General features: G+C 46.4%; 1 protein-coding gene across 3 annotated transcripts; it reads left to right on the top strand.

The window, feature by feature from the left end:
• The first annotated feature begins 279 nt into the window (after window positions 1–279).
• On the top strand, window positions 280–24,511 carry eml4 (EMAP like 4). Of its 3 annotated transcripts, XM_075473181.1 has the most exons (24): window positions 280–621; window positions 4,238–4,423; window positions 4,581–4,701; window positions 7,084–7,248; window positions 9,263–9,403; window positions 11,807–11,832; window positions 12,014–12,049; window positions 13,943–14,066; window positions 15,208–15,357; window positions 15,466–15,535; window positions 15,796–15,906; window positions 16,026–16,121; window positions 16,208–16,342; window positions 17,036–17,171; window positions 18,998–19,146; window positions 19,397–19,522; window positions 19,637–19,768; window positions 19,997–20,064; window positions 20,680–20,768; window positions 20,857–20,954; window positions 21,553–21,640; window positions 21,728–21,826; window positions 21,923–22,053; window positions 22,735–24,511. In XM_075473181.1, exons 1-24 carry the CDS (start codon window positions 597–599, stop codon window positions 23,209–23,211), a joined length of 2,979 nt encoding a protein of 992 aa, XP_075329296.1. In that variant the 5' UTR covers window positions 280–596; the 3' UTR covers window positions 23,212–24,511. The 3 variants fall into 3 exon arrangements, with proteins under 3 accessions (XP_075329296.1, XP_075329313.1, XP_075329304.1); XM_075473198.1 differs by lacking the exon at window positions 7,084–7,248; XM_075473189.1 differs by lacking the exon at window positions 12,014–12,049.
• The last annotated feature ends 613 nt before the right edge of the window (window positions 24,512–25,124 follow it).

The following is a 25,124-nucleotide window of genomic DNA, read 5'->3' as shown; positions in this document are numbered from 1 at the left end:
TTCAGGTGTCATATGCACAGCTAAATAGAACTGTTTTTTCAGTGTGTATTCAGTGTGTAAAGCTGAATTTTATTCACCATCTAACCAATCATGAGTTGAAAAAACAAGTGCAGGGACTTCCTGTGGCCGCAGGGTGGCGCTGCAGCTCCTTAATATGGAGCAGCTCACACCTCTGGGCAGAGACTGAAACCTGACCCGCCTCAGACCTCCCTCCTCCCCTCCCTCCCTTCCTCCTCCCCCCTTCCTCTTCCCCTCCCCCCTCCCCCCCTTCCTCTCTGGGGGAAGCGCGCACTGCCAGAGCGGGCGGAGTCGGAAACGCGCACAGCGTCGGTCCGTCGTGTTTGCGGCTCCGCGGCGTCTCCTCACTCGGCTGTTGGATTCTCCGGAGCCTCCTGCCCCCACAGCCCGCAGGAGAGAGGCGAACCTTCGTTGTCAGAGACGGACAGAACCGGTCGGACTCTGGTTGGACTCTGCCCCCCCTCACCCCCCCATCCTCCCCCACCCCCTCTGCGGTGGAAAAACCCGGACGGAGGCCCGCAGTGTGCGCTCAGCCTCCCGCAGGCCTCCGGCCCGGACTGCTGCGTTTCTGCGGGAAAATGGACGGATTCACCGGGAGTTTAGGTGAGTCCCCACCCGCCGCTGCACCCCGAACATCACCTGCCTACCTGCGCGTGCAGGGGCGGAGGGCGGGAGCCGCACGCGCCGCAGGCAGCTTTACACGTGTCACTGCTGTTTTTATCAAAAAGTCTCTGCACCGCCCCTCCGGCGGCTGCAGGGCCACAAAACCAACAGCTCCTCCTGAAGGAGACGGAGTCGGGGAACCCCTCCTTCAGTGAACCCTACCTCTGTTGGGGGGTCCGGTAGAACCCGGAAGAACCAGGCAGAACCCGGCAGAACCCGGCAGATCCCGGCAGAACCCGGTAGAACTTAAAATGCTGCACAATTTGATCTGAAGTTGAAACCATTTGTGTCAGAGTTTAGGGGTCCTTGGCCGGTCCGCACCACAGCTTGGACTCTGCAGAGTTTAGGGTTCTGACCTGTTTATAAACCCTAACCCGGGTTCTGACCTGTTTATAAACCCTAACCCGGGTTCTGACCTGTTTATAAACCCTAACCCAGGTTCTGACCTCTGTTTATAAAGCCATGACCCAGGTTCTGACCTGTTTATAAACCCATGACCCGGGTTCTGGCCTGTTTATAAACCCGTGACCCGGGTTCTGACCTGTTTATAAACCCATGACCCGGGTTCTGGCCTGTTTATAAACCCGTGACCCGGGTTCTGACCTGTTTATAAACCCATGACCCGGGTTCTGGCCTGTTTATAAACCCGTGACCCGGGTTCTGACCTGTTTATAAAGCCTAACCCAGGTTCTGACCTCTGTTCATAAAGCCATGACCCAGGTTCTGACCTGTTTATAAACCCATGACCCGGGTTCTGGCCTGTTTATAAACCCGTGATCCGGGTTCTGACCTGTTTATAAAGCCGTGACCCGGGTTCTGACCTGTTTATAAAGCCGTGACCCGGGTTCTGACCTGTTTATAAAGCTGTGACCTGGGTTCTGACCTGTTTATAAACCCTAACCCGGGTTCTGACCTGTTTATAAACCCGTTACCCGGGTTCACACTGTTTGTTCACACTGGTTCTTGTTCCTGTGATTGGTTCTTGTTTCTGAGACTGGTTCTTGTTCCTGAGACTGGTTCTTGTTCCTGAGACTGGTTCTTGTTCCTGCGATTGGTTCTTGTTCCTGAGACTGGTTCTTGTTTCTGTTACTGGTTCTTGTTTCTGCAACTGGTTCTTGTTTCTGTGACTGGTTCTTGTTTCTGTTACTGGTTCTTGTTTCTGAGACTGGTTCTTGTTTCTGAGACTGGTTCTTGTTCCTGCGATGTGTTCTTGTTCCTGTGACTGGTTCTTGTTCCTGTGATTGGTTCTTGTTCCTGTGATTGGTTCTTGTTTCTGAGACTGGTTCTTGTTTCTGCGACTGGTTCTTGTATCTGAGACTGGTTCTTGTTTCTGTGACTGGTTCTTGTTTCTGAGACTGGTTCTTGTTCCTGAGACTGGTTCTTGTTCTGTTACTGGTTCTTGTTTCTGCGACTGGTTCTTGTTTCTGCAACTGGTTCTTGTTTCTGTGACTGGTTCTTGTTTCTGAGACTGGTTCTTGTTCCTGAGACTGGTTCTTGTTCCTGAGACTGGTTCTTGTTCCTGCGATTGGTTCTTGTTCCTGAGACTGGTTCTTGTTTCTGTTACTGGTTCTTGTTTCTGCAACTGGTTCTTGTTTCTGTGACTGGTTCTTGTTTCTGTTACTGGTTCTTGTTTCTGAGACTGGTTCTTGTTTCTGAGACTGGTTCTTGTTCCTGCGATGTGTTCTTGTTCCTGTGACTGGTTCTTGTTCCTGTGATTGGTTCTTGTTCCTGTGATTGGTTCTTGTTTCTGAGACTGGTTCTTGTTTCTGCGACTGGTTCTTGTATCTGAGACTGGTTCTTGTTTCTGTGACTGGTTCTTGTTTCTGAGACTGGTTCTTGTTCCTGAGACTGGTTCTTGTTTCTGTTACTGGTTCTTGTTTCTGCAACTGGTTCTTGTTTCTGTGACTGGTTCTTGTTTCTGAGACTGGTTCCTTTTTCTGCTTTTTGCTTCTGTGATTAAACAGAAAAGGTTTAATCATTTTCCTCTAATGATGCAACCTCAGTTCATCAGAGAAACTCGACGTGTTCCAACAACATTCGAACACAAACTGCTGACAGTTTTGTTGGACTATTAACTATTAAAGATTCTCTGTTTTAGGAGTTTTTACTTCATCAGGTTGAACTTCTGTTTAAGTTGCTCTGGACTGAAGCAACCTTTAACCTTTAAGACGATCTTCACACCTTCAGGAGTCCGTTTGAAACACACCACCAGCACCATTACAATCACAGAAACGCTTTTCGTTACAATGGACCTCACAAGTACTGGAGAATGTGTGTGTTTTTGGAAAAAATGTCGATTTCCCTCCTCGCTGCCACCGGCGTCAGTTGAGCTTATCAGAGCTGACAATGAGTGAGAGACAGACGTGCAGAGACCTGCAGAGCTGCAGGGCAGCTTCAGTTTCTGCTGCTGTTTGACTCATTAGTTCAAACCCTTAAAACCATTAGACTGTAATCATTTATCTGACTGAAAACCACCTGATCAATAATCATTTATCTGACTGAAAACCACCTGATCAATAATTATTTATCTGACTGAAAACCACCTGATCAATAATCATTTATCTGACTGAAAACCACCTGATCAATAATCATTTGTCTGACTGAAAACTAGGGATGGGAATCGAGAACCGGTTCTTGTTGAGAACCGGTTCTCAGTGTTTCAATTCCTTGGAATCGTTTGGCGATTTTGCAAACAATTCCCTTATCGATTCCAGTGGGCGCGAATGATGTCACCACGCAACGTTGCGTGGCGAGTCCGGTGCAGCCAACAGTAAACATGGCGCCCAAGCGGTACAAACGCTCGAAAGTTTGATTACACATCCCTAAAAAAGACGACAACAGGGCAACTTGCAAAGTGAATATTTCACCAAAGGGAGGAAATACTACCAACATGCAATAACTATGAATGAATGTCGCGTTTTCCATCTGCTCCGGACTAATGTTGGTGAATCTGAACCCAGCAACGTTAGCAACGTTAGCATGTCCTCGGCTAACACTGCAGTTAACTAACTAACAAACACTGCCTATCATGTTAGCACCATTTGCCTCATTGTAAAAGCTGCTGTTAGTAACGGTTAAGGTTAAATGAATGCCTTCTCAGGCATTACATTTAGATGAAATCATGAGAGACAGAGCCTGACTGGCTCAGAGCCAGAGGCTGGTGGTACTACCCCCAGTTCACCTCTACCTCCAGCTTCTCCTTTCACCAGAGCAGGAAGAGTTAAATTACCCAGGCCAGGATAGACCAATGTGGACCTCACCGTTGTTGGGTTTGTAAGGTCATGACTCGTGTTACTTCTAAACTAAACAAAGTTGATGCTAATCGACCGGTTTGTTGTCCTTTTTCTTCAAATGAGAATCGATAAGGGAACCGACAAAGAACCGAATCGTTAAGCAGAATTGAAAATGGAATTGGAATCGTAAAAATCGTATCAATTCCCATCCCTACTGAAAACCACGTGATCAATAATCATTTGTGCGCTGGGAGGTGTTACATCTTTCTGCTGTTTTTGAACGTGTTGACCCTCTGTTGAGCATCTTTCTGCTCTTTCTGCAGATGACAGCATGTCTGCTGCCAGCGTGTCGGACGTCAATGACCGGCTTTCCGCCCTGGAGCTGCGCGTCCAGCAGCAGGAAGACGAGCTGACGGTGATGAAGGCGGCTCTGGCTGACGTCCTTCGGCGCCTGGCGGCCTCTGAGGATTCGGCCGCTGCCGCCACCAAGAAGCAGCATGCAGGAAAAGGTAATTATAATAATAATAATATATTTTATTTATAAAGCACTTGACATCAACTGAATGACCTCAGAGTGCTAAAAGGTGAATGATGAGCAGGATTTAAATGTTTCTGTGGTCGGCTGGTCTGAAGCTGAAGCCAGTTTACGGTGGATTCTCTCTGCAGGTGGCGCTCCGCTGCGGGAAGCTTTCTCCATGTCCTGCATCACTAATGGAGGCACATCTGGACGGAAAAGAGACTCCAGCTCTGTCACCAGGAAGGAGACGCTGTCCTCCGCCGCTAAGAGGTAGGAGACGGGAAGATGGGCGCGCAGCGTCGGGTTTTCTTTTGTTCTTGTAATATTTTGTGCTTTTTATGAACAGTTTCTTCTCGTTTTCAACCTCCACAGTATTTCCTGAACAGATCTGATGAATGTAATGGATTTAATGTCTGATTTACTCAGAAGTTGGAATAATTAGAGCGACGAGTCTCGTGTCTGCAGGTTCTACCTCCGATATGTCGGACCACAGGGTAGTAAGGTAGGGCAGATCTTACTGGGTAGTAAGGTAGGGCAGATCTTACTGGGTAGTAAGGTAGGGTAGAGCTCACTGGGTTAGGGTTACGGTAGATCTTACTGGGTAGTAAGATAGGGAAGATCTTACTGGGTTAGGGTAGATCTTACTAGGTAGTAAGGGTTAGGGTAGATCTCACTGGGTTAGGGTTACGGTAGATCTTACTGGGTAGTAAGATAGGGACGATCTTACTGGGTTTAGGGTTAGGGTAGATCTTACTGGGTAGTAAGGTAGGGTAGATCTTACTGGGTTAGGGTAGATCTTACTAGGTAGTAAGGGTTAGGGTAGATCTCACTGGGTTGGGGTTAGGGTAGATCTTACTGGGTAGTAAGGTAGGGAAGATCTTACTGGGTTTAGGGTTAGGGTAGGTCTTACTGGGTAGTAAGGTAGGGTAGATCTTACTGGGTTAGGGTTAGGGTAGATCTTACTTGGTAATAAGGTAGGGTAGATCTTACTGGGTAGTAAGGTTGGGTAGATCTTACTGGGTATTAAGGGTTAGGGTAGATCTTACTGGGTTAGGGTAGATCTTACTGGGCAGTAAGGGTTAGGGTAGATCTTTCTGGGTAGTAAGGTAGGGTAGATCTTACTGGGTAGTAAGGTAGGGTAGATCTTACTGGGTAGTAAGGTAGGGTAGATCTTACTGGGTTAGGGTTAGGGTAGATCTTACTTGGTAATAAGGTAGGGTAGATCTTACTGGGTAATAAGGTAGGGTAGATCTTACTGGGTAGTAAGGTTGAGTAGATCTTACTGGGTATTAAGGGTTAGGGTAGATCTCACTGGGTTAGGGTAGATCTTACTGGGCAGTAAGGGTTAGGGTAGATCTTTCTGGGTAGTAAGGTAGGGTAGATCTTAGGGTCGTAAGGGTTAGGGTAGATCTTACTGGGTAGTGAGGTAGGGTAGATCTTACTGGGTAGTAAGGGTTAGGGTAGATCTTACTGGGTAATAAGGTAGTGTAGATCTTACTGGGTTAGGGTAGATCTTACTGGGTAATAAGGTAGGGTAGATCTTACTGGGTAGTAAGGGTTAGGGTAGATCTCACTGGGTTAGGGTTACGGTAGATCTTACTGGGTAGTAAGGTAGGGAAGATCTTACTGGGTTTAGGGTTAGGGTAGATCTTACTGGGTAGTAAGGGTTAGGGTAGATCTCACTGGGTTAGGGTTACGGTAGATCTTACTGGGTAGTAAGGTAGGGAAGATCTTACTGGGTTTAGGGTTAGGGTAGATCTTACTGGGTAGTAAGGGTTAGGGTAGATCTCACTGGGTTAGGGTTACGGTAGATCTTACTGGGTAGTAAGGTAGGGAAGATCTTACTGGGTTTAGGGTTAGGGTAGATCTTACTGGGTAGTAAGGTAGGGTAGATCTTACTGGGTTAGGGTTAGGGTAGATCTTACTTGGTAATAAGGTAGGGTAGATCTTACTGGGTAGTAAGGTTGGGTAGATCTTACTGGGTATTAAGGGTTAGGGTAGATCTTTCTGGGTAGTAAGGTAGGGTAGATCTTACTGGGTAGTAAGGTAGGGTAGATCTTAGGGTCGTAAGGGTTAGGGTAGATCTTACTGGGTAGTAAGGTAGGGTAGATCTTACTGGGTTAGGGTTAGGGTAGATCTTACTGGGTAATAAGGTAGGGTAGATCTTACTGGGTAGTAAGGTTGGGTAGATCTTACTGGGTTAGGGTTAGGATAGATCTTACTGGGTAATAAGGTAGGGTAGATCTTACTGGGTAGTAAGGTAGGGTAGATCTTACTGGGTCGTAAGGGTTAGGGTAGATCTTACTGGGTAGTAAGATCTCTGCCTGTTTCCACATCTTTATTATCTTATCTTTGTTTATTTGGGAAAGCTGGCTCTGGAAAGCTGGAACTAATAAATAAATGGTTTTTAAAGATTTTTAAAGGCTCTGTCGGGCCGACTCCTCGTCAGAAAATGGGGCTTTTGAAGCCCTGAGAACAGTAAAAACATGTTTAGTAGGTTTTCTTGGACCAGCAGCAGCAGCTCTGACCCTGGCTGTGTTCAGGTGGTATATCTGAATCTGTAGATGTTCCTGTGACTCAGTCAGCAGGGGCGACTCGCTGAAACCAGGCAAATCCTAAACCTAACCACACTGGTCCCGGTTTCGTCCACAGCGGAGCCGACAGGAAGAAGGACGCCGGCGGGCAGCGGTCTCAGATGGAGGAGATCCAGGAGCACGAAGAAGCTCCCCCCTGTCCTCCCTCTCCCCAGACCCCCCAAACCCCCCAGAGACCGACCCCGCCTTCAGACAGCAGCAGAGGCCACGCCCCTCCCAAAAGGTTCCTGTCGCTCAGCTGACCTGCTCTGACATCACTCTGTCAGCTGCTGACATCACTCTGCCAGCTACTGACATCACTCTGTCAGCTGCTGACCTGCTCTGACATAACTCTGTCAGCTGCTGACATCACTCTGTCAGCTGCTGACATCACTCTGTCAGCTGCTGACCTGCTCTGACATCACTCTGTCAGCTGCTGACATCACTCTGTCAGCTGCTGACATCACTCTGTCAGCTGCTGACCTGCTCTGACATCACTCTGTCAGCTGCTGACATCACTCTGCCAGCTGCTGACCTGCTCTGACATCACTCTGTCAGCTGCTGACATCACTCTGCCAGCTGCTGACCTGCTCTGACATCATTCTGCCAGCTGCTGACCTGCTCTGACATCACTCTGACCTGCTCTGACATCACTCTGTCAGCTGCTGACCTGCTCTGACATCACTCTGACCTGCTCTGACATCACTCTGTCAGCTGCTGACATCACTCTGTCAGCTGCTGACCTGCTCTGACATCACTCTGCCAGCTGCTGACCTGCTCTGACATCACTCTGCCAGCAGCTGACCTGCTCTGACATCACTCTGACCTGCTCTGACATCACTCTGTCAGCTGCTGACCTGCTCTGACATCACTCTGCCAGCAGCTGACCTGCTCTGACATCACTCTGACCTGTTCTGACATCACTCTGCCAGCAGCTGACCTGCTCTGAGATCACTCTGACCTGCTCTGACATCACTCTGCCAGCTGCTTCTAACCCTGCGTCCTCCTGTGCACCGCCCACACCTGAGTCACCTGACCAGCTGCAGCTCGTTCCAGCCAATCAGGTGTGGGAGGAGCAGGGAGGATGGAGAATCCTCTGAAGCCATGTTCACACGTGCACTGCAGCCCGGAGACGTGCACGTGTGAACACAAAGTTCAGAGCAAAACGTCTCCACATATTCCCAAAGTCTGATGAATTTTTACGGCTTTTGAGATTAGCTTTGCTCCGGTTTGGAGCTGAATCTGCTTCCTGTTTTCTCTCTGCAGAGCTGCTTGTGTTTCACTAAAATGCTCCTACATTCTCCTCCCAGGGTTAACCCAGCCTCACCTGGGTTAGAGTTAGGGTTAACCAAGCCTCACCTGAGGACCTTAACCCAGCCTAACCTGAGGAGTTTAACTCCTCTGTTTAACTCCTGTTTAACTCTTTTGTTTAACTCATTTAACTCTTCTGTTTAACTCCTGTTTAACTTCTGTTTGACTCTTCTGTTTAACTCATTTAACTCTTCTGTTTACTCCTCTGTTTAACTCTTCTGTTTAACTCCTCTGTTTAACTCCTGTGTAACTCTTCTGTTTAACTCTTCTGTTTAACCCCTCTGTTTAACTCCTGTTTAGCTCTTCTGTCTAACTCATTTAACTCTTCTGTTTACTTTTCTGTTAACTCCTCTGTTTAACTCCTGCTTAATCCCTCTGTTTAGCTCCTGTTTAACTCCTCTGTAACTCTCCTGTTTAACTCTTCTGTTTAACTCCTGCTTAATCCCTCTGTTTAACTCCTGTTTAACTCCTGTTTAACTCTTCTGTTTAACCCCTCTGTAACTCTTCTGTTTAACTCCTGCTTAATCCCTCTGTTTAACTCCTGTTTAACTCTTCTGTTTAGCTCCTGTTTAACTCCTGTTTAACTCTTCTGTTTAACCCATTTAACTCTTCTGTTTAACTCCTGCTTAATCCCTCTGTTTAACTGCTGTTTAGCTCCTGTTTAACTCCTGTTTAACTCTTATGTTTAACTCCTCTGTTTAACTCCTGTTTAACTCCTGTTTGACTCCTGTTTAACTCTTCAGTTTAACTCCTCTGTTTAACTCCTGTTTAATCCCTCTGTTTAACTCTTCTGTTTAATTCTTCTGTTTAACTCCTGTTTAATCCCTGTTTAACTCTTCTGTTTAACTCCTGTTTAACTCCTCTGTTTAACTCCTGTTTAACTATTCTGTTTAACTGAGTTAAATGAGTTAGGGCTAACCCTAACGCTGTGTGTTGTCTGTGTTCAGGGGTCCGAGTATGAAGCGATCCTCAGGGATGGAGCGTTCCCACAGCAGCACCTGGGACACTTCAGAGGAAAACAGGAACAAACTGGTGAAAGCTGCATCCACATCCAAGCTGCTGGCCAAGGTGGCCAAGAACTCCGACAGGTATCAACAACTCGCTTCTATTTTTATGGCAGCTGGTTCAACAGAGAGGGGCCTGATAACTGAAGGCTCTGCCTCCCAAACTGGCAGCTGGTTCCACAGAGAGGGGCCTGATAACTGAAGGCTCTGCCTCCCAAACTGGCAGCTGGTTCCACAGAGAGGGGCCTGATAACTGAAGGCTCTGCCTCCCAAACTGGCAGCTGGTTCCACAGAGAGGGGCCTGATAACTGAAGGCTCTGCCTCCCAAACTGACAGCTGGTTCCACAGAGAGGGGCCTGATAACTGAAGGCTCTGCCTCCCAAACTGGCAGCTGGTTCCACAGAGAGGGGCCTGATAACTGAAGGCTCTGCCTCCTGGCAGCTGGTTCCTCAGAGAGGGGCCTGATAACTGAAGGCTCTGCCTCAATCCTGAAGTAACCAATGCATGGAGCAGTTTTTCTGCATCACTCTGAGACAGGATGTTCCTGATTTTAACAATATTACGAAGGTGAAAGAAGGCAGTCCCAGAAACCTGTTTTATATGTGAGGACAGATCCTGGTCAGAAATAACTCCAAGGTTCCTCACTGTAGGACCAGAAGCCAAGGAAATACCATCCAGAGTAACTATAGAACCAGACAGTTTCTCCCTGAAGCGCTCAGGTCCAAAGATAACGACTTCAGTTTTGTCTGAATTTAGAAGCAGACAGTTCTGAGTCATCCAGGTCTTTATGTCTTTAAGACATGCTTGTAGTCTGACCAACCTATTGGGTTCATCTGGTTTTATAGATAAGTACAGCTGAGTATCATCAGCATAGCAATGGAAATTTATGCCATGCTGTCTAATAATGTTACCTAATGGAAGCATGTATAAAGTGAAAAAAATCGGTCCAAGCACAAAACCCTGAGGAACTCCATGACTTACTCTGGTGTGCAGGCTCGGACTGGCAATCTGTGCGACCGGGCAAATGCCCGGTGGGCCAGTCCACATCTGGGCCGGTGGCCTCAGATTTATTTATTTATTTTTTAAATATACGATTTTTAAATGTATTTATCTAGTCTACATTGCTGGCCATGTGGCTCGTAATGTATTGTATACATTTTTGGGGGGGTTGCACAGACCTTGCCTCTTCAGGACAAGTTCAGAAGCAGGTGCGTGTTACGATTGCGCCCCCTGCCCCCATCCCTCAAGTGGATCTGTCCATACTGCTATTAGGCATCATCTATGTTTCACTTAAAAATGATCAAATTAAGCTAAATTATTATGGAGGACTACAGAGGCTCCAAGAAGAGGAAAGGGGGAGCGGAGAAGATCCGCGACAAAAAGCAAAAAGCCCTTCAGGCCGACGCTGCCAAATGTTTTAAAATAGACAATTTGTTTGCTGCTGCCAGTTGTAGTGCCGCTAGTGTTAGTGCAAGTGGAAGTAGCCACCACAGCTATGACAAAAACGTTGCTGGAGATGTTACCCCAGGGCCAACTGAAGTAAGATATTGTGTCGGGTCGGACGATGGGCCTACTGACGATGAGCAGGAACATGAAGAGGTCAAGGGCAAGGAGATGAAGGACATTTTAGGACCTAAAGGTGACGTTCATGCTAGCACTTCTAGTGAAGCTAACGTTAGTTCAGAGAGGATTCCAGCCGTGGCTCAGCCGCCGATGGACTGTTTCACCCGCCCTAACCAAAACGAACTGTGTTGTGTTTTAAAATTTTTAAAAAAAATTATTAGGTAAATAAAAATAAAATAAATTATGTTTACATGGTGTTGAGGTGTATTCATTTTGTTTGCTCTGATCATATTCTTTCCTTTTTGGGGGGGGGGGTAATTATTAGCTATTTATTTTACTGATGCAATACGGCACTTTTTATTGATTTTGACTGTAGAGACTTCATTAAGCGTTATTGTAGTTAATTGTTTGGGCTGTTTTTCAGGTGCTGCAACAACACGACTCTCATTGAGCTTAATAATGTGTGTTTGTCATCTATGGGGGAAACAGGAATTTTGGTATGTTTTTTTTTTGTGTGTGTGTGGGGGGAATTGCCAGGGCCGATTTATTTATTTATTTATTTATTTATTTATTTATTTTTTCCCAGTCTGACCCTGCTGGTGTGTGAGGAAGATTCTTCATTTACAAGAACAAACTGAAATCTATCAGATAAATATGACTTAAACCAGCCTAATGCAGTTCCTTTAATCCCGAAAACATGTTCAAGTCTCTGTAATAAGATACTGTGATCGACCGTATCAAATGCAGCACTGAGATCCAACAGGACAAGCACAGACACAAGTCCGCTATCAGAGGCTAAGAGGAGATCATTGGGAACTTTCACCTGTTTCTGTGCTATGATGCACTCTGAATCCTGACTGAAACTCTTCAGATTATTTCTGTGGAAAGAAACAGACCCTAAACATTTATTTTCTTCTCTTTTAGACACAAAGACCCAGTGATCAGCCAAGGTAAAACACCGTGCTCATCATGAATACATCCCACTCATCATCATCATTATGTCAAACTGCCAATAGAAAGCCAGAGCTGGAGTATTTTTTTATGTTTTGTTTTTTTTGTCTGAGGTCATGATGTTGTTTTTTTTTTTGTTTTTTTTTGTTACTGAGTGATGATGTCTTTGTCTCAAACCAGCCAAAATGTCGACCCGAGAGAAAAACAGCCAAGCCGGTAAGTCTTGATGAGCTAGCTTGTGGGCTAACATGCTAATAGAAGCTTTAGAGCACTTCCTGTTTCTGCTCTGGACCAATCACATCTCTCCCTCTCTCCTTTCTCCCTCTCTCTCTCCCTCCCTCCCTCTCTCTCTCTCTCCTTTACATCATCAGACTCGTTTACCCTCCTGCTCTCTTTCCTTCAGGCTGCTCAGGTGATGTCACACCTGTCTCTGGCTCCGCCCCCATGATTTACTTTTATATAGTCAGACAGATCTCAGCTGGCATGTTTGAACGCTCGTGACACTCGTGTGTAGGTTTAGGGCTAACCCTAACTTCCTCAGATGGTTAGGGTTAACCCTAACTTCCTCAGATGGTTAGGGCTAACCCTAACTTCCTCAGATGGTTAGGATTAACCCTAAACCTAACCCTAACTTCCTCAGATGGTTAGGATTAACCCTAAACCTAACCCTAACTTCCTCAGATGGTTAGGGTTAACCTTAACTTCCTCAGATGGTTAGGGTTAACCTTAACTTCCTCAGATGGTTAGGGTTAACCCTAACTTCCTCAGATGGTTAGGGTTAACCCTAACTTCCTCAGATGGTTAGGATTAGGGTTAACCTTAACTTCCTCAGATGGTTAGGGTTAACCCTAACTTCCTCAGATGGTTAGGGTTAGGGTTAACCTTAACTTCCTCAGATGGTTAGGGTTAACCCTAACTTCCTCAGATGGTTAGGATTAGGGTTAACCTTAACTTCCTCAGATGGTTAGGGTTAACCCTAACTTCCTCAGATGGTTAGGGTTAGGGTTAACCTTAACTTCCTCAGATGGTTAGGGTTAACCCTAACTTCCTCAGATGGTTAGGATTAGGGTTAACCCTAACTTCCTCAGATGCCTAAATGGCTGATGGTAAACGGTTACTCTGTCCCTGAGTTAAGTTTAGGGTTAACCCTAACTTCCTCAGATGCATTAAATGGCTGATGGTAAACGGTTTCCCCGTCCCTGAGTTAGGTTTAGGGTTAGGAATAGGGTTAGGGCTAACCCTAGGGTTAACCCTAACTTCCCGTCCCTGAGTTATAACATAGCAGCAAAGCAGCAGCTGCCCGGGAGGAAAAAGTGGAAACTTTCAACCAAACACAAAACTTTTATTTGTGGAATTTGAGATGTTTTTCAAACAGATCTGGAAGTTGTTTTCTAATATCATGTTTAGATATCAGGCCCAACGTTTGTGCCCTCAGTTCAGGAGTCAAATATCCACCAAAAGAGTTTTCTCTGATGTTAGCGGGGTCAGAAGAGGGAATATTCAGTTAGAGTCCATCTCAACTGGTTTTCTCTGAAAAAAACAGCTGTCCTGCAGACTATAATTAATGGCTGTTTCCATCACTAAGACTACGACAGACCTGTTACACATGAATCAATCATTTACTTCAGTGTTGATGGAGAATGGGCCCAGGTGTGTCCTCACCTGTCCTCACCTTTCTGCCTCCTGATGTCCTGTTTTCAATAATCTGAGACCTTTCTGCCTCCTGATGTCCTGTTTTCAATCATCTGAAAGCTTTCTGTAATATGGCTGGATGGAGCCACCAGAGTTCTGCTCAGACATGAATGAATCCTGTTGGTCTGTATGAATGAATCCTGTTGGTCTTTATGAATGAATCCTGTTGGTCTTTATGAATGAATCCTGTTGATCTTTATGAATGAATCCTGTTGGTCTTTATGAATGAATCCTGTTGGTCTTTATGAATGAATCCTGTTGATCTTTATGAATGAATCATGTTGGTGTTTATGAATGAATCCTGTTGATCTTTATGAATGAATCATGTTGGTGTTTATGAATGAATCCTGTTGGTCTTTATGAATGAATCATGTTGGTGTTTATGAATGAATCCTGTTGGTCTTTAATCTGTTTCAGAGGGGAACCACATCAAGATGTTCATGCGCGGCCGACCCATCACCATGTTCTTTCCTTCAGACGTGGAGAACTACGAGGACGTTCGGACAGAACTTCCTCCGGAGAGACTCAAGCTGGAGTGGGTGTATCCTTGATGCTGCGATCAGGGGCCGTAGGAATTCTGAAGTTTATTTGTACAAAGTGAAGTTGTTGTTCACTAACCGACTGAGCAACACATTGGACTCTAGATCTATTCTGTCATCAGGCCGGCTGAACCCATAAAACCCAAACATCCACAGATTAAGGTTGTTTAGAGGAAACTGATCCAAAGAGGGTTCTCTGTAGATCTCCTGCTTTTGTCCGGGGGATTCCTTCACTTCATGCAGAAATTTGGATACCGATGGTTACCACAGATTGGTAACCATGGTGAGGTCCAGTTCAGTAGATCCTGAGCTTCCCTTTAGCTGGCCTCTGAGAGATCTTAGCAGAACCTCAATAAGCCTGGATGTCCAGATGTTTTCCAGCTGTTTCCCAGTTGTTTTCCAGCTGTTTGCCAGCTGTTTGCAATGTGTTTGCCAGGTGTTTCCCAGATGTTTGCCAGCTGTTTCCCCAGCTGTTTCCCAGGTGTTTGCCAGCTGATTCCCAGCTGTTTCCCAGCTGTTTCCCAGGTGTTTGTCGGCTGTTTGCCAGATGTTTCCCAGCTGTTTGCCAGCTGTTTGCCAGCTGTTTGCCAGCTTTTTGCCAGTTGTTTTCCAGCTGTTTACTAGCTGATTCCCAGATATTTCGCAGCTGTTTGCCAGTTGTTTCTAAGGTGTTTGCCGGCTGTTTGCCAGCTGTTTCCCAGTTGTTTCCCAGCTGTTTGCCAGCTGTTTGCAATGTGTTTGCCAGGTGTTTCCCAGATGTTTCCCAGCTATTTGCCAGCTGTTTCCCCAGCTGTTTGCCAGCTGATTCCCAGCTGTTTCGTAGCTGTTTGCCAGTTGTTTTCCAGCTGTTTCCCAGCTGTTTGCCAGTTGTTTTCCCGGGTGTTTGCTAGCTGATTCCCAGATGTTTCGCAGCTGTTTGCCAGTTGTTTCTAAGGTGTTTGCCGGCTGTTTCCCAGCTGTTTCCCAGGTGTTTCGCAGGTGTTTGCCAGCTGTTTCCCAGCTGTTTGCCAGGTGTTTGCCAGTTGTTTCCTAGCTGATTGCCAGTTGTTTCCCAGGTGTTTGCCAGCTGTTTCCCAGCTGTTTCCCAGGTATTTACCAGGTGTTTCCCAGCTGTTTCCCAGATGTTTCCTTGACAGAGTGCAGGTATGGTTACCGTGGCAGAGACTGCAGAGCGAACATCTGCCTCCTCCCAACTGGAGAAATCGTTTACTTCATTGCGTCAGTGGTGGTTCTGTTTAACTACGAGGAGCGGACGCAGAGACATTACCTGGGACACACGGACTGTGTGAAGTGGTGAGAACACCCATGAACCCCCTGAACCTGCCCCATGTTCATGATATAATAACATGAATGAATAACAGGGATAATAAAGGGATGAATAACAGAGTTTCTCTGTGACAGTTTGGCCGTTCATCCCGATAAGATCCGCATTGCCACGGGACAGATCGCAGGAGTGGACAAAGATGGACGGGTGAGCACAAACAGCTGCTGGTTTAAACTCCAGCCGAATGTTGTCTGAACTGTGGAGAAAAAAGACTTCCTGCTGTTCAAAGAGATGATTTTCTGACTTGTTGTGAGGATGAGTCTGTGTCCTCACAGGTTGAGTTTGGTACTTTGACAGCAGGACAGAGACATGAAGGGTTTATCTGTTGGAGGTGTTGTTTTCCTGAATAATGTGAGACAAAGTACGCTTTAGCCATGGTAACCGTGGTTTCTGTCCGGCCTCTGCAGGCGCTGCAGCCTCATGTTCGGGTCTGGGACAGCGTCAGTCTGTCCACCCTGCAGGTCATCGGTTTGGGAACGTTTGAACGAGGTGTCGGCTCTCTGGCCTTCTCCAAAGCTGTGAGTATCCCCCCGGTGCATCATGGGAACTGTAGTTATGGGCATTAACATGTCTCCCATCTCTGAAGGCTGACAGAAAATCTTTTAAGAACTCATTTTGTCTCATGTCGGTGGCTCAGGACTCGGGCCAGCACCTGAGCGTGATCGATGACTGTAATGATCACATGCTGACCGTCTGGGAGTGGCAGAAGAAGTCAAAGGTCGCCGAGATCAAGGTGAGCCTGTTTCTGTTGTTACAAACAAACTATCCTGTAGATGCTAACCAAGACAACGTTCTGACGGCTCTGTGCTGCTCTGACAGTCCACTAACGAGGTGGTTCTGTCTGTGGAGTTCCACCCCACCGACCCCAACACCATCGTCACCTGTGGGAAGTCCCACATCTTCTTCTGGACCTGGAGCGGGACCTCACTGGCCCGAAAACAGGGCATCTTTGGGGTAAATGCAATGTTTTTCTTACCTGTTTCCATAGCAACTCGTAGTTTTTTTCACACTGCTTTAGGGTTAGGGATACTGCTTTAGGGTTAGCAGTGTCCCTAACCCTAACCTTACCTGTTTCCATAGCAACTCATAGTTCTTTCACACTGCTTTAGGGTCAGCAGTATCCCTAACCCTAACCCTAACTGACATCAGAATTTGTTGTTAAAGTTGTTCAAACATCACATATTTAAAATTGAACAATCTGCTGTGTTATTTATCCTGAAAGGATCAATAATCCAACACATTCCTGATTATTAGACAGATGAGTGAGGTTTATACAAAGTGAACGTGAGCAGTTTGAGCAGCAGATGAACAGCAAGCTGCATCAAAGGCTGAGATTAAAAGCACCTGAACTAACCTGTTGGATCGGTTCTGACTGCAGAACACTTCCTGTTCTAGAAAACTCTCCACAGAAAAGTAAACCCAAATCTTTTCCCAACACCACCATCCACTTCTCACTTACTGTACTTATTCTCACCTTTATTTTAAACGTATTCCTCTAGATACTTTGGGGTGTCTAGTTTTTGGTTTTTGCACCAATCACCAAAAACCAATTCCTTGTATGTGAAGACAGTAAAACTGATTCTGATTCATGGTCTAACCCTGTGGTTCTGGTCGAACTGTAGTTCTGGTCCTTTCTTGTCCTTTCAGAAACACGAGAAGCCAAAGTTTGTCCAGTGTTTGGCCTTCCTGAGTTCTGGAGACATCGTGACTGGAACCTCTGGAGGATGTCTGCTGGTCTGGAAGAGGAACTCCACGGAGACGCTCCCCGGGAAGGGACCCAGAGGTGGGGAATGCAGCTGTTTGATGGGTGCTTAGAATAATCCAACAGAACCACAGAGCTCCTCATTACTCTGAGAATGGAACAGATTTGAGCCTCATACATGTGCTGTTACAGGATTTATCATTAAGTGCATCAATAATCCATCAGATTACTTACAGACAGACAGACAGACAGATCCTGACAACTTTAAATGTCAGCATGAAGGCGTTTGTGACATCAAACTGGTAAAGTTCATCAGACACTTTCATTTCACTGACTTGTACTTGAACATGATTCCAGAGTGCTGTTGACCTCATCCTGGATCAGACGCGATGACTCACAGGAGATCAGTTTAACAGCAGCGTGTTGGCGCAGGTTCGGTAATGGTTTTACAGTTGGCTTGTTCAGGTTCGGTAATGGTTTTACAGTTGGCTTGTTCAGGTTCGGTAATGGTTTTACAGTTGGCTTGTTCAGGTTCGGTAATGGTTTTACAGTTGGCTTGTTCAGGTTCGGTAATGGTTTTACAGTTGGCTTGTTCAGGTTCGGTAATGGTTTAACAGTTCGCTTGTTCAGGTTCGGTAATGGTTTAACAGTTCGCTTGTTCAGGTTCGGTAATGGTTTTACAGTTGGCTTGTTCAGGTTCGGTAATGGTTTTACAGTTGGCTTGTTCAGGTTCATTAATGGTTTTACAGTTAGCTTGTTCAGGTTCGGTAATGGTTTTACAGTTCGCTTGTTCAGGTTCGGTAATGGTTTAACAGTTCGCTTGTTCAGGTTCGGTAATGGTTTAACAGTTCGCTTGTTCAGGTTCGGTAATGGTTTTACAGTTGGCTTGTTCAGGTTCGGTAATGGTTTTACAGTTCGCTTGTTCAGGTTCAGTAATGGTTTTACAGTTAGCTTGTATAGGTTCGGTAATGGTTTTACAGTTCGCTTGTTCAGGTTCAGTAATGGTTTTACAGTTCGCTTGTTCAGGTTCGGTAATGGTTTTACAGTTCGCTTGTTCAGGTTCAGTAATGGTTTTACAGTTAGCTTGTTCACGTTCAGTAATGGTTTTACAGTTAGCTTGTTCAACGGGTTCCCGGTGGAGGGAAGCCAAGTATTAAATGTTTTCCTGCTGAGCTGATGCTGAGTTTCAGATAAAGATTTAAAGTTTAAAACAAGTCGACTTTAAACTGGAAGTAGATCAAACTGCAGTTTGTATTATTAAAACCCAACTGCAGAAAGTCCAGATGTTTTCAGAGGAAAAGGGAAGATTCTTCTTCATGAACTGCTGCCACCTGCAAGAACTGTATTCCTTTGATTAGTTTGTCCAACAGGACTGTTTATGTACAGCAGATCAATTTATGGGTTATACCGAAGGCTGCGAGAAGTCAAAGAAAACCATGAAACCATTTTCCCTTTAAGCTGATGTGAAACTGTGGGGCCACTTCAGATGGAACAAAATCCAACCAGTTACCAACAAGTGGGACAGAAACCAGTTGGAGAAGCTGCAGCCTCGATTTAAGATCGCTTTGATCAGAAAGAAGAATTTCAGCTGGAAAAACGGTTTCAGTTCTCACTAACATGGGTTAGTGGGGCTAACATGGGTCACCCTAAACCTAACCCTAACATGGGTTAGTGGGGCTAACATGGGTCACCCTAAACCTAACCCTAACATGGGTTAGTGGGGCTAACATGGGTCACCCTAAACCTAACCCTAACATGGGTTAGTTAGGTTTAGGGTTAACCCAAAGCTTTGGTTTTAGTGAACGTTCAGGTTCTTCCGACCTGCTTTTCCTGCAGGTGGATGAATGTTTTACACGTGTGTGTGTGTATGTGTGTGTGTGTGTGTGTGTGTGCGTGTGTGTGCGCAGCCTTTCAGATCAGTCGGGAGATCGCAGGTCATGAGGGAAGTGTTTTCTGCATGTGTGAGATGAGAAACGGTACCCTGCTGACGGGAGGAGGAAAGGACAGAAAGATCATCCTCTGGGACCACGAGCTGCGAGCAGACAGAGACATCGAGGTCACACACACACACACATGCACACATACACACACAAACGCATGCACACACACACACAAACATTCACACACACCTGTGCACACACACCTGTACACACACACATGCGAACACACACACACACACACACACATGCACACATACATGCGAACACACACACACACGCAGGGTTTTCTGCATGCTGTCACATGGCGGCAGGTCACATGGCGGCAGGTCACATGGCGGCAGGTCACATGACTGTGTGCCTCCGCAGGTTCCAGATCAGTACGGCGCCATCAGAGCCGTGTCTGAGGGGAAGGCCGAAGAGTTTCTGGTCGGGACGTCCCGAAACTTCATCCTCAGAGGAACCTTCAACGATGGCTTCCAGGTGGAGGTGCAGGTGAGAGTAGTGACATCATGACATCATCGTGTTGCCTGAAGGCGGAAGGTGCTCTCAGGCCAGCATGTAGTCAGGAAGTCAGGCTTACTGTGTCTTGTGATGTGGTGCATTCAGGGACACACGGATGAGCTGTGGGGTTTGGCGACCCACCCGTCCAAAACGATGTTCCTGACGTGCGCCCAGGACCGGATGGTGTGCCTCTGGAACTCAGCGGATCACAGCCTGCAGTGGAGCCGGCTGCTCGAGGTGAGTCTGACCACCAGGAGACCATAACCGCCCCCCCGCTCACCAAAGGGAGACCGGCCGCACGTTTACCAAATGGAGACCGGCCCCTCGCTCACCAACGGGAGACCGGCCCCTCGCTCACCAACGGGAGACCGGCCCACCGCTCACCAACGGGAGACCGGCCCCCCCGTTCACCCTTGGCTCCCCGCTCACCGCCGACTGACCGCTCCTGCTTCTGCTTTCCCTCAGGAACACGGACACTGTGCCGACTTCCATCCCAGCGGCGCTGTGGTTGCCATAGGAACACACATTGGAAAGTCAGTAATGGATGTTTGTAACTATTTCTCTGAACTGTTCATGTGTTTATCTGTTCATGTGTTCATGTGTTCATGTGTTCATGTGTTCATGTGTTCACTTGTTCATGTGTTCATGCGTACATGTGTATATCTGTTCACGTGTTCATCTGTTCATGTGTTCATATTCGGTGCGTCCTGGATGATCCATCATAGAAATAACCAAAAAACAGTTTCTTGAAAAACAGTTAGGATAATTTTTGTGTTGGTACCCAAAGCTCCGTCGTCATTAGTGTATCGATCAGCAGGAGTCCCTACTGGTGATGATGTAACAGCTGGGGTCACCGTTGGGAAACTTTTTGGATGGTTGTCGAGTAGAATAGAGCTGACGGTCAGCTCGTCCACAGAGGAGTGCTGTGACTCTTCCTCACAAACGTTTGTTTGTCAGTGGAAACATGTTGATGTGCAGTTAAGGTTCTGATCGGTCCATCTGCTGACGCAGGCTAACTGAGATCCGACCGTTACCAGATGTGAACACCTGTATTTAAAGCCCTCGTTTGTAGTTGGATCACCCAGCATGCAACTCAGCACCACGTATGAGTGCGCCGCAGGTTTCTGACCCCTTTCTGTCCCACCCAGATGGTACGTTCTGGATGCTGAGACCACGGACCTGGCAGGGATCCACACCGACGGGAACGAGCAGCTGTCAGTGATGCGCTTCTCTGTTGGTGGGTGGAGTCGGCTCCGGTGTTTCATCATGTCCGTGTTGTTGGAACTATAGTTCCCAGCATGCATCTCTCTTGTGTGTCTTCACAGATGGCAGCCTATTGGCTGTTGGATCTCACGATAACTTTATTTACCTCTACACCGTGTCAGAGCGTGGACGCAAGTACAGCCGATACGGGAAATGCACGGTGAGTGTGTTACTGTTAATAAGACGATGTTTTCATTTCATTACATTTTTATTTTATTGGACATATTGGATGCTTCAGGTTTACTTTCAGATTTTATTTAAGTAAAAAAAAACAGACCCCAAATGTTAACGGCCCGCCCCCTACATGTATGTTTCACCTGTGGAGGACAGGTGCTGTGGCTCACTGACCGTTAAATAAGTATCAGGGGGACAGATTACTCAGGGTTCCCAGGGGCCCCACGTGTTCCCGTTATTAACACACAGGAAGCTGTAGTTATCACTCTGTCTATACCAGAATCATATGTGAACCCCCTGAAAATTCTCCCGCTGCTACAGAGGGAGCTGATTCATTAATGCTAACATGATGCTAATATGATGCTCCTGCTGCTGCCAGGTTTCTGTCAGACTAAATATATCAACATGATGATCACAGATCAACTCATTCACTAACAGAGACTTGGAAAGGAGAGATCTGATATTCAGCAGTTTGATGTTTTTGTTCAGTTGTTCAGTGTAGTTTGGGCCAGTGAGACTCAGCTCAGTGATGATGATGATGGAAGTGTTCATGTGAGCACATGAGTTACCTGATGTTTCCACAGGGACATTCCAGCTACATCACACATCTGGACTGGTCACCTGATAATAACTTAATCATGTCCAACTCTGGAGACTACGAGATCCTCTACTGTAAGTACCGATCCCTCACAAACAACTGTTGGACTCCTTTAGAACCAGCTGTAATACCTCTGCATCACTGACATATGTGTGTTTCAGGGGACGTCCCAAATGGCTGTAAGCTGATCCGAAACCGTTCGGACTGTAAAGACATTGACTGGGCGACATACACCTGCGTCCTGGGATACCACGTGTTCGGTTAGTGCATGTGGGACTTGGGTTGCTGTCTGATTGAACAGATTCTGTTCTAACTGATTCTGTTCGAAGAGATTCTGATCGACCTTTCTGTCTCAGGTGTTTGGCCCGAGGGTTCAGACGGCACCGACATCAATGCTCTGATGAGATCTCACAAGAGGAAGGTGATAGCGCTGGCAGATGACTTCTGTAAAGTTCACCTGTTTGCCTACCCCTGCTCCACAGCCAAGGTGATACAGTCTGTGACCGATAACTATGATTGATACTCGCCTGCATGAACGCAGTCTTTGATCGATAACTATGATTGATACTCGCCTGCATGAACGCAGTCTTTGATCGATAACTATGATTGATACTCACCTGCATGAACGCAGTCTTTGACCAATAACTATGATTGATACTCGCCTGCATGAACGCAGTCGTTGATCGATAACTATGATTGATACTCGTCTGCATGAACGCAGTCTTTGATCGATAACTATGATTGATACTCGCCTGCATGAACGCAGTCTTTGATTAATTAATACATCAGAGTTTGTTAAAGCTGCCTTGTCTCATCCTGATGGGTCACATACGTTAGGTTGTGTAACTCTGAAACCGACCAGACAAAATATCCTCTTAAAGCAGAAACTTCGTCAGCACAAATTTGAACTAATCTTGAAATGGATTCAGTTTTTTTTGTTTTATTTTTAAAAACATTATTAGATGTTTTTGATAAAATCAAAGTAAAATGGGACAGTTTTCTTGAAAAAAAGATTCTGTGAGTAGATAATCTTTTGTATGTTTGTCTGTCACTGAACAGAACCTCTTTGTTAACATGAACCTTTTCTCTCCGATTACCTTTAAACAAGCTTTAAACATTTACTGATGTAGAACTAATTGAGCGGTTATCTGTTCACGTGTCTCTGCAGGCCCCCAGCCATAAATACAGCGCCCACAGCAGTCACGTGACCAATGTCAGCTTCCTGTTTAATGACAGCCATCTGATCTCCACCGGGGGCAAAGACACCAGCATCATGCAGTGGCGGTTGGTGGAGAAATCCTCGCTGTTGCTCACTGATGGCCTGATCTCTAACTCCGCCCCCCGGAGGGCCAATCCTGTTGATAGCACACTGACCCCCCCAGCGATCACTCCCATCCAGGAGCCGAACCCACCTCTGACCTCCAACGGAACCCAGGAACCCTTCCTTGAGGCCCTGCCCCCCATTGAGCTGACCCCGCCCCCCACTGATCTGACTCAGCCCCCCACTGAGCTAACGCCGTCTTGCTCGGAGTCGACGCCGCCGCCCTCAGACAGCACAGTGAGTCTGAAGGACAGCCTGGAGCCCAGCGACGACACCGCCACCCCCAGCGATGAGGGGCTGCCCCCGCTGACCCCGCCCTCATAGAGAGCCGGTGTGTTCAGCCTTCTTTGTGGGGACCAGGCTCATTTTTTAAGTGTCTGAACAGCAGACGTCGGGTTAACGCATAAAATTCAGATCCGCGTTTGACGATGGAGTCGGGGGTTTTGGAAGTCTTCATCTGTGATGTCCGGCCGTCATAACTCATCCAATAAACCAATGAAAATGTTCGTAACCTGCTCCAGAATGTTCTCAGTATCAAAGCAACCTGTCAGGACATCCAAGGAAAAGCAGCTTCTTTAATGGGACGGTTTGAACAGAACCCAACACAATCAGTGGTGTGGTGATGTTACCATGGAGACAGTATTTTCCACCATTTATATGGAATCAACTGTAATTTAGAGGTTACCTCAGCTTAAACAATGTGAGGTCACATGTTGAACACCTGAAGTGGGGAGGATCAGACTCTCCAACACACCCACACCTGTCCCAGCCACACTGCAAGCTTCAGCTCTTATCAGCTGTTCACCTGCCCGCCACAGGGCGGCAGCAGTGAGCCTGAAACAAATCTGACTTTACAAAATGTTAAACAAACAAAAGAGCTGAAGGATGAACAGAACAGGTGGTAAATACGCCTCAACCGATAAGAGCTGCAGTTTAACAGGAAGTGTTGGAGAGTCATGTCCTTTAGATGTTTGTTTTATGGTTCTTTGCAGTCAGAAAAATGTGTTTTTAATGATTTAAATGATAAAACAAAAATACTGCATAATTATTTCATTTGACCTGACTGGACATCTGACATCAAAACGGTCTGATTAATGAGTTTCAATATGAAACGTCTGGAAATATGGAGGACTCTGTCCAAAGCAGATTGGATATAAATGTGGAAAAATTGAACATTTCTGGTTGTATGATTAAAAAGTTTAAAGTTCAGGTTTGATGACACATGTGGTCAGTTAATGTCGGTTCAGTTAAAGACGCACTCGTTCCTCACACCTGAGTCAGGTGAGCTTCACACTGATGTAAACGGTGAAAACAGAAAATGTGGAAATTAAAACTGTGATCGACACATCTGTGCTCAGAGAATGGATCAGAGTGAGACCTCCTGTTTGTATATACTGCAGATACCTGTCTGTATATTTCTGTTCAACCTGAGAGGGCGGCCATTCCTCAGCAACTCCACCACCTTCAGCTCACATCTCTTATCCAATCAGGTGACGGCACACCTGAGACCCTCTTCTCTGATTGGTCGGTCTCAGTTACTTACTGAATGACTATTGATGATGTTTTTGTCTTCTCTGGACCATTTCTATTCAAAATGTTTTTGAATGTCTGGGCGGGGCCTGGGAGTGGGCGGGGCCTGGGAGTGGGCGGGGCTGTTCCCTTTTTAATCTTTTTCATGTTTTCTATGCTCGTCTCTAAGGGCTGTGCAGAGTTCAGGAGCTCGCCTGGATGTTCAGGGAGGGGCGGGGCCAAACGGCACGTGGACGGGGTTGGGATGTGGGGGGGGGGTGTTTCTGGATTAAATTGTTCATTATCAGTGTTCAGTAAGGACATTGAACCTCATGATGATTTTCATGTGACTGTTTTGAGCCAATCACGTCTTCTCGAGCGCATTCCTGTCGTCCGACAGACTGTACTGAAGATTTCAACAAAAAAAGCAAATAAATGCTCTAAAAAACGATGACTAATCAGCTTTATTTTTCATTTGAGAGTGCTCTGTGAGGATTACTCTTAAAGGTTCTGGTTCTGATCTTTTTCCCGTGCACAAACACTCCAGCTTTCTCCAACAGAGCACAAACGTGCACCTGAGGATAAGTGGTCATTGTAAACTGATTGTAGGATTAAGTGTGACATCAGCCTCTCCTTTTCCGTTGGACGTTCCCTTGGAAGGTGATGTGACTGATGGGTGTCAGCTGGATGATCCTGGGGGGGCGGGGGGGCTTTGATTCCCATCAGCT

This window comes from Odontesthes bonariensis, chromosome 2 (assembly GCF_027942865.1).
Source record: "Odontesthes bonariensis isolate fOdoBon6 chromosome 2, fOdoBon6.hap1, whole genome shotgun sequence".
Classification (NCBI taxonomy): domain Eukaryota; kingdom Metazoa; phylum Chordata; class Actinopteri; order Atheriniformes; family Atherinopsidae; genus Odontesthes; species Odontesthes bonariensis.
This window is presented reverse-complemented; position numbering and strand designations above follow the sequence as displayed.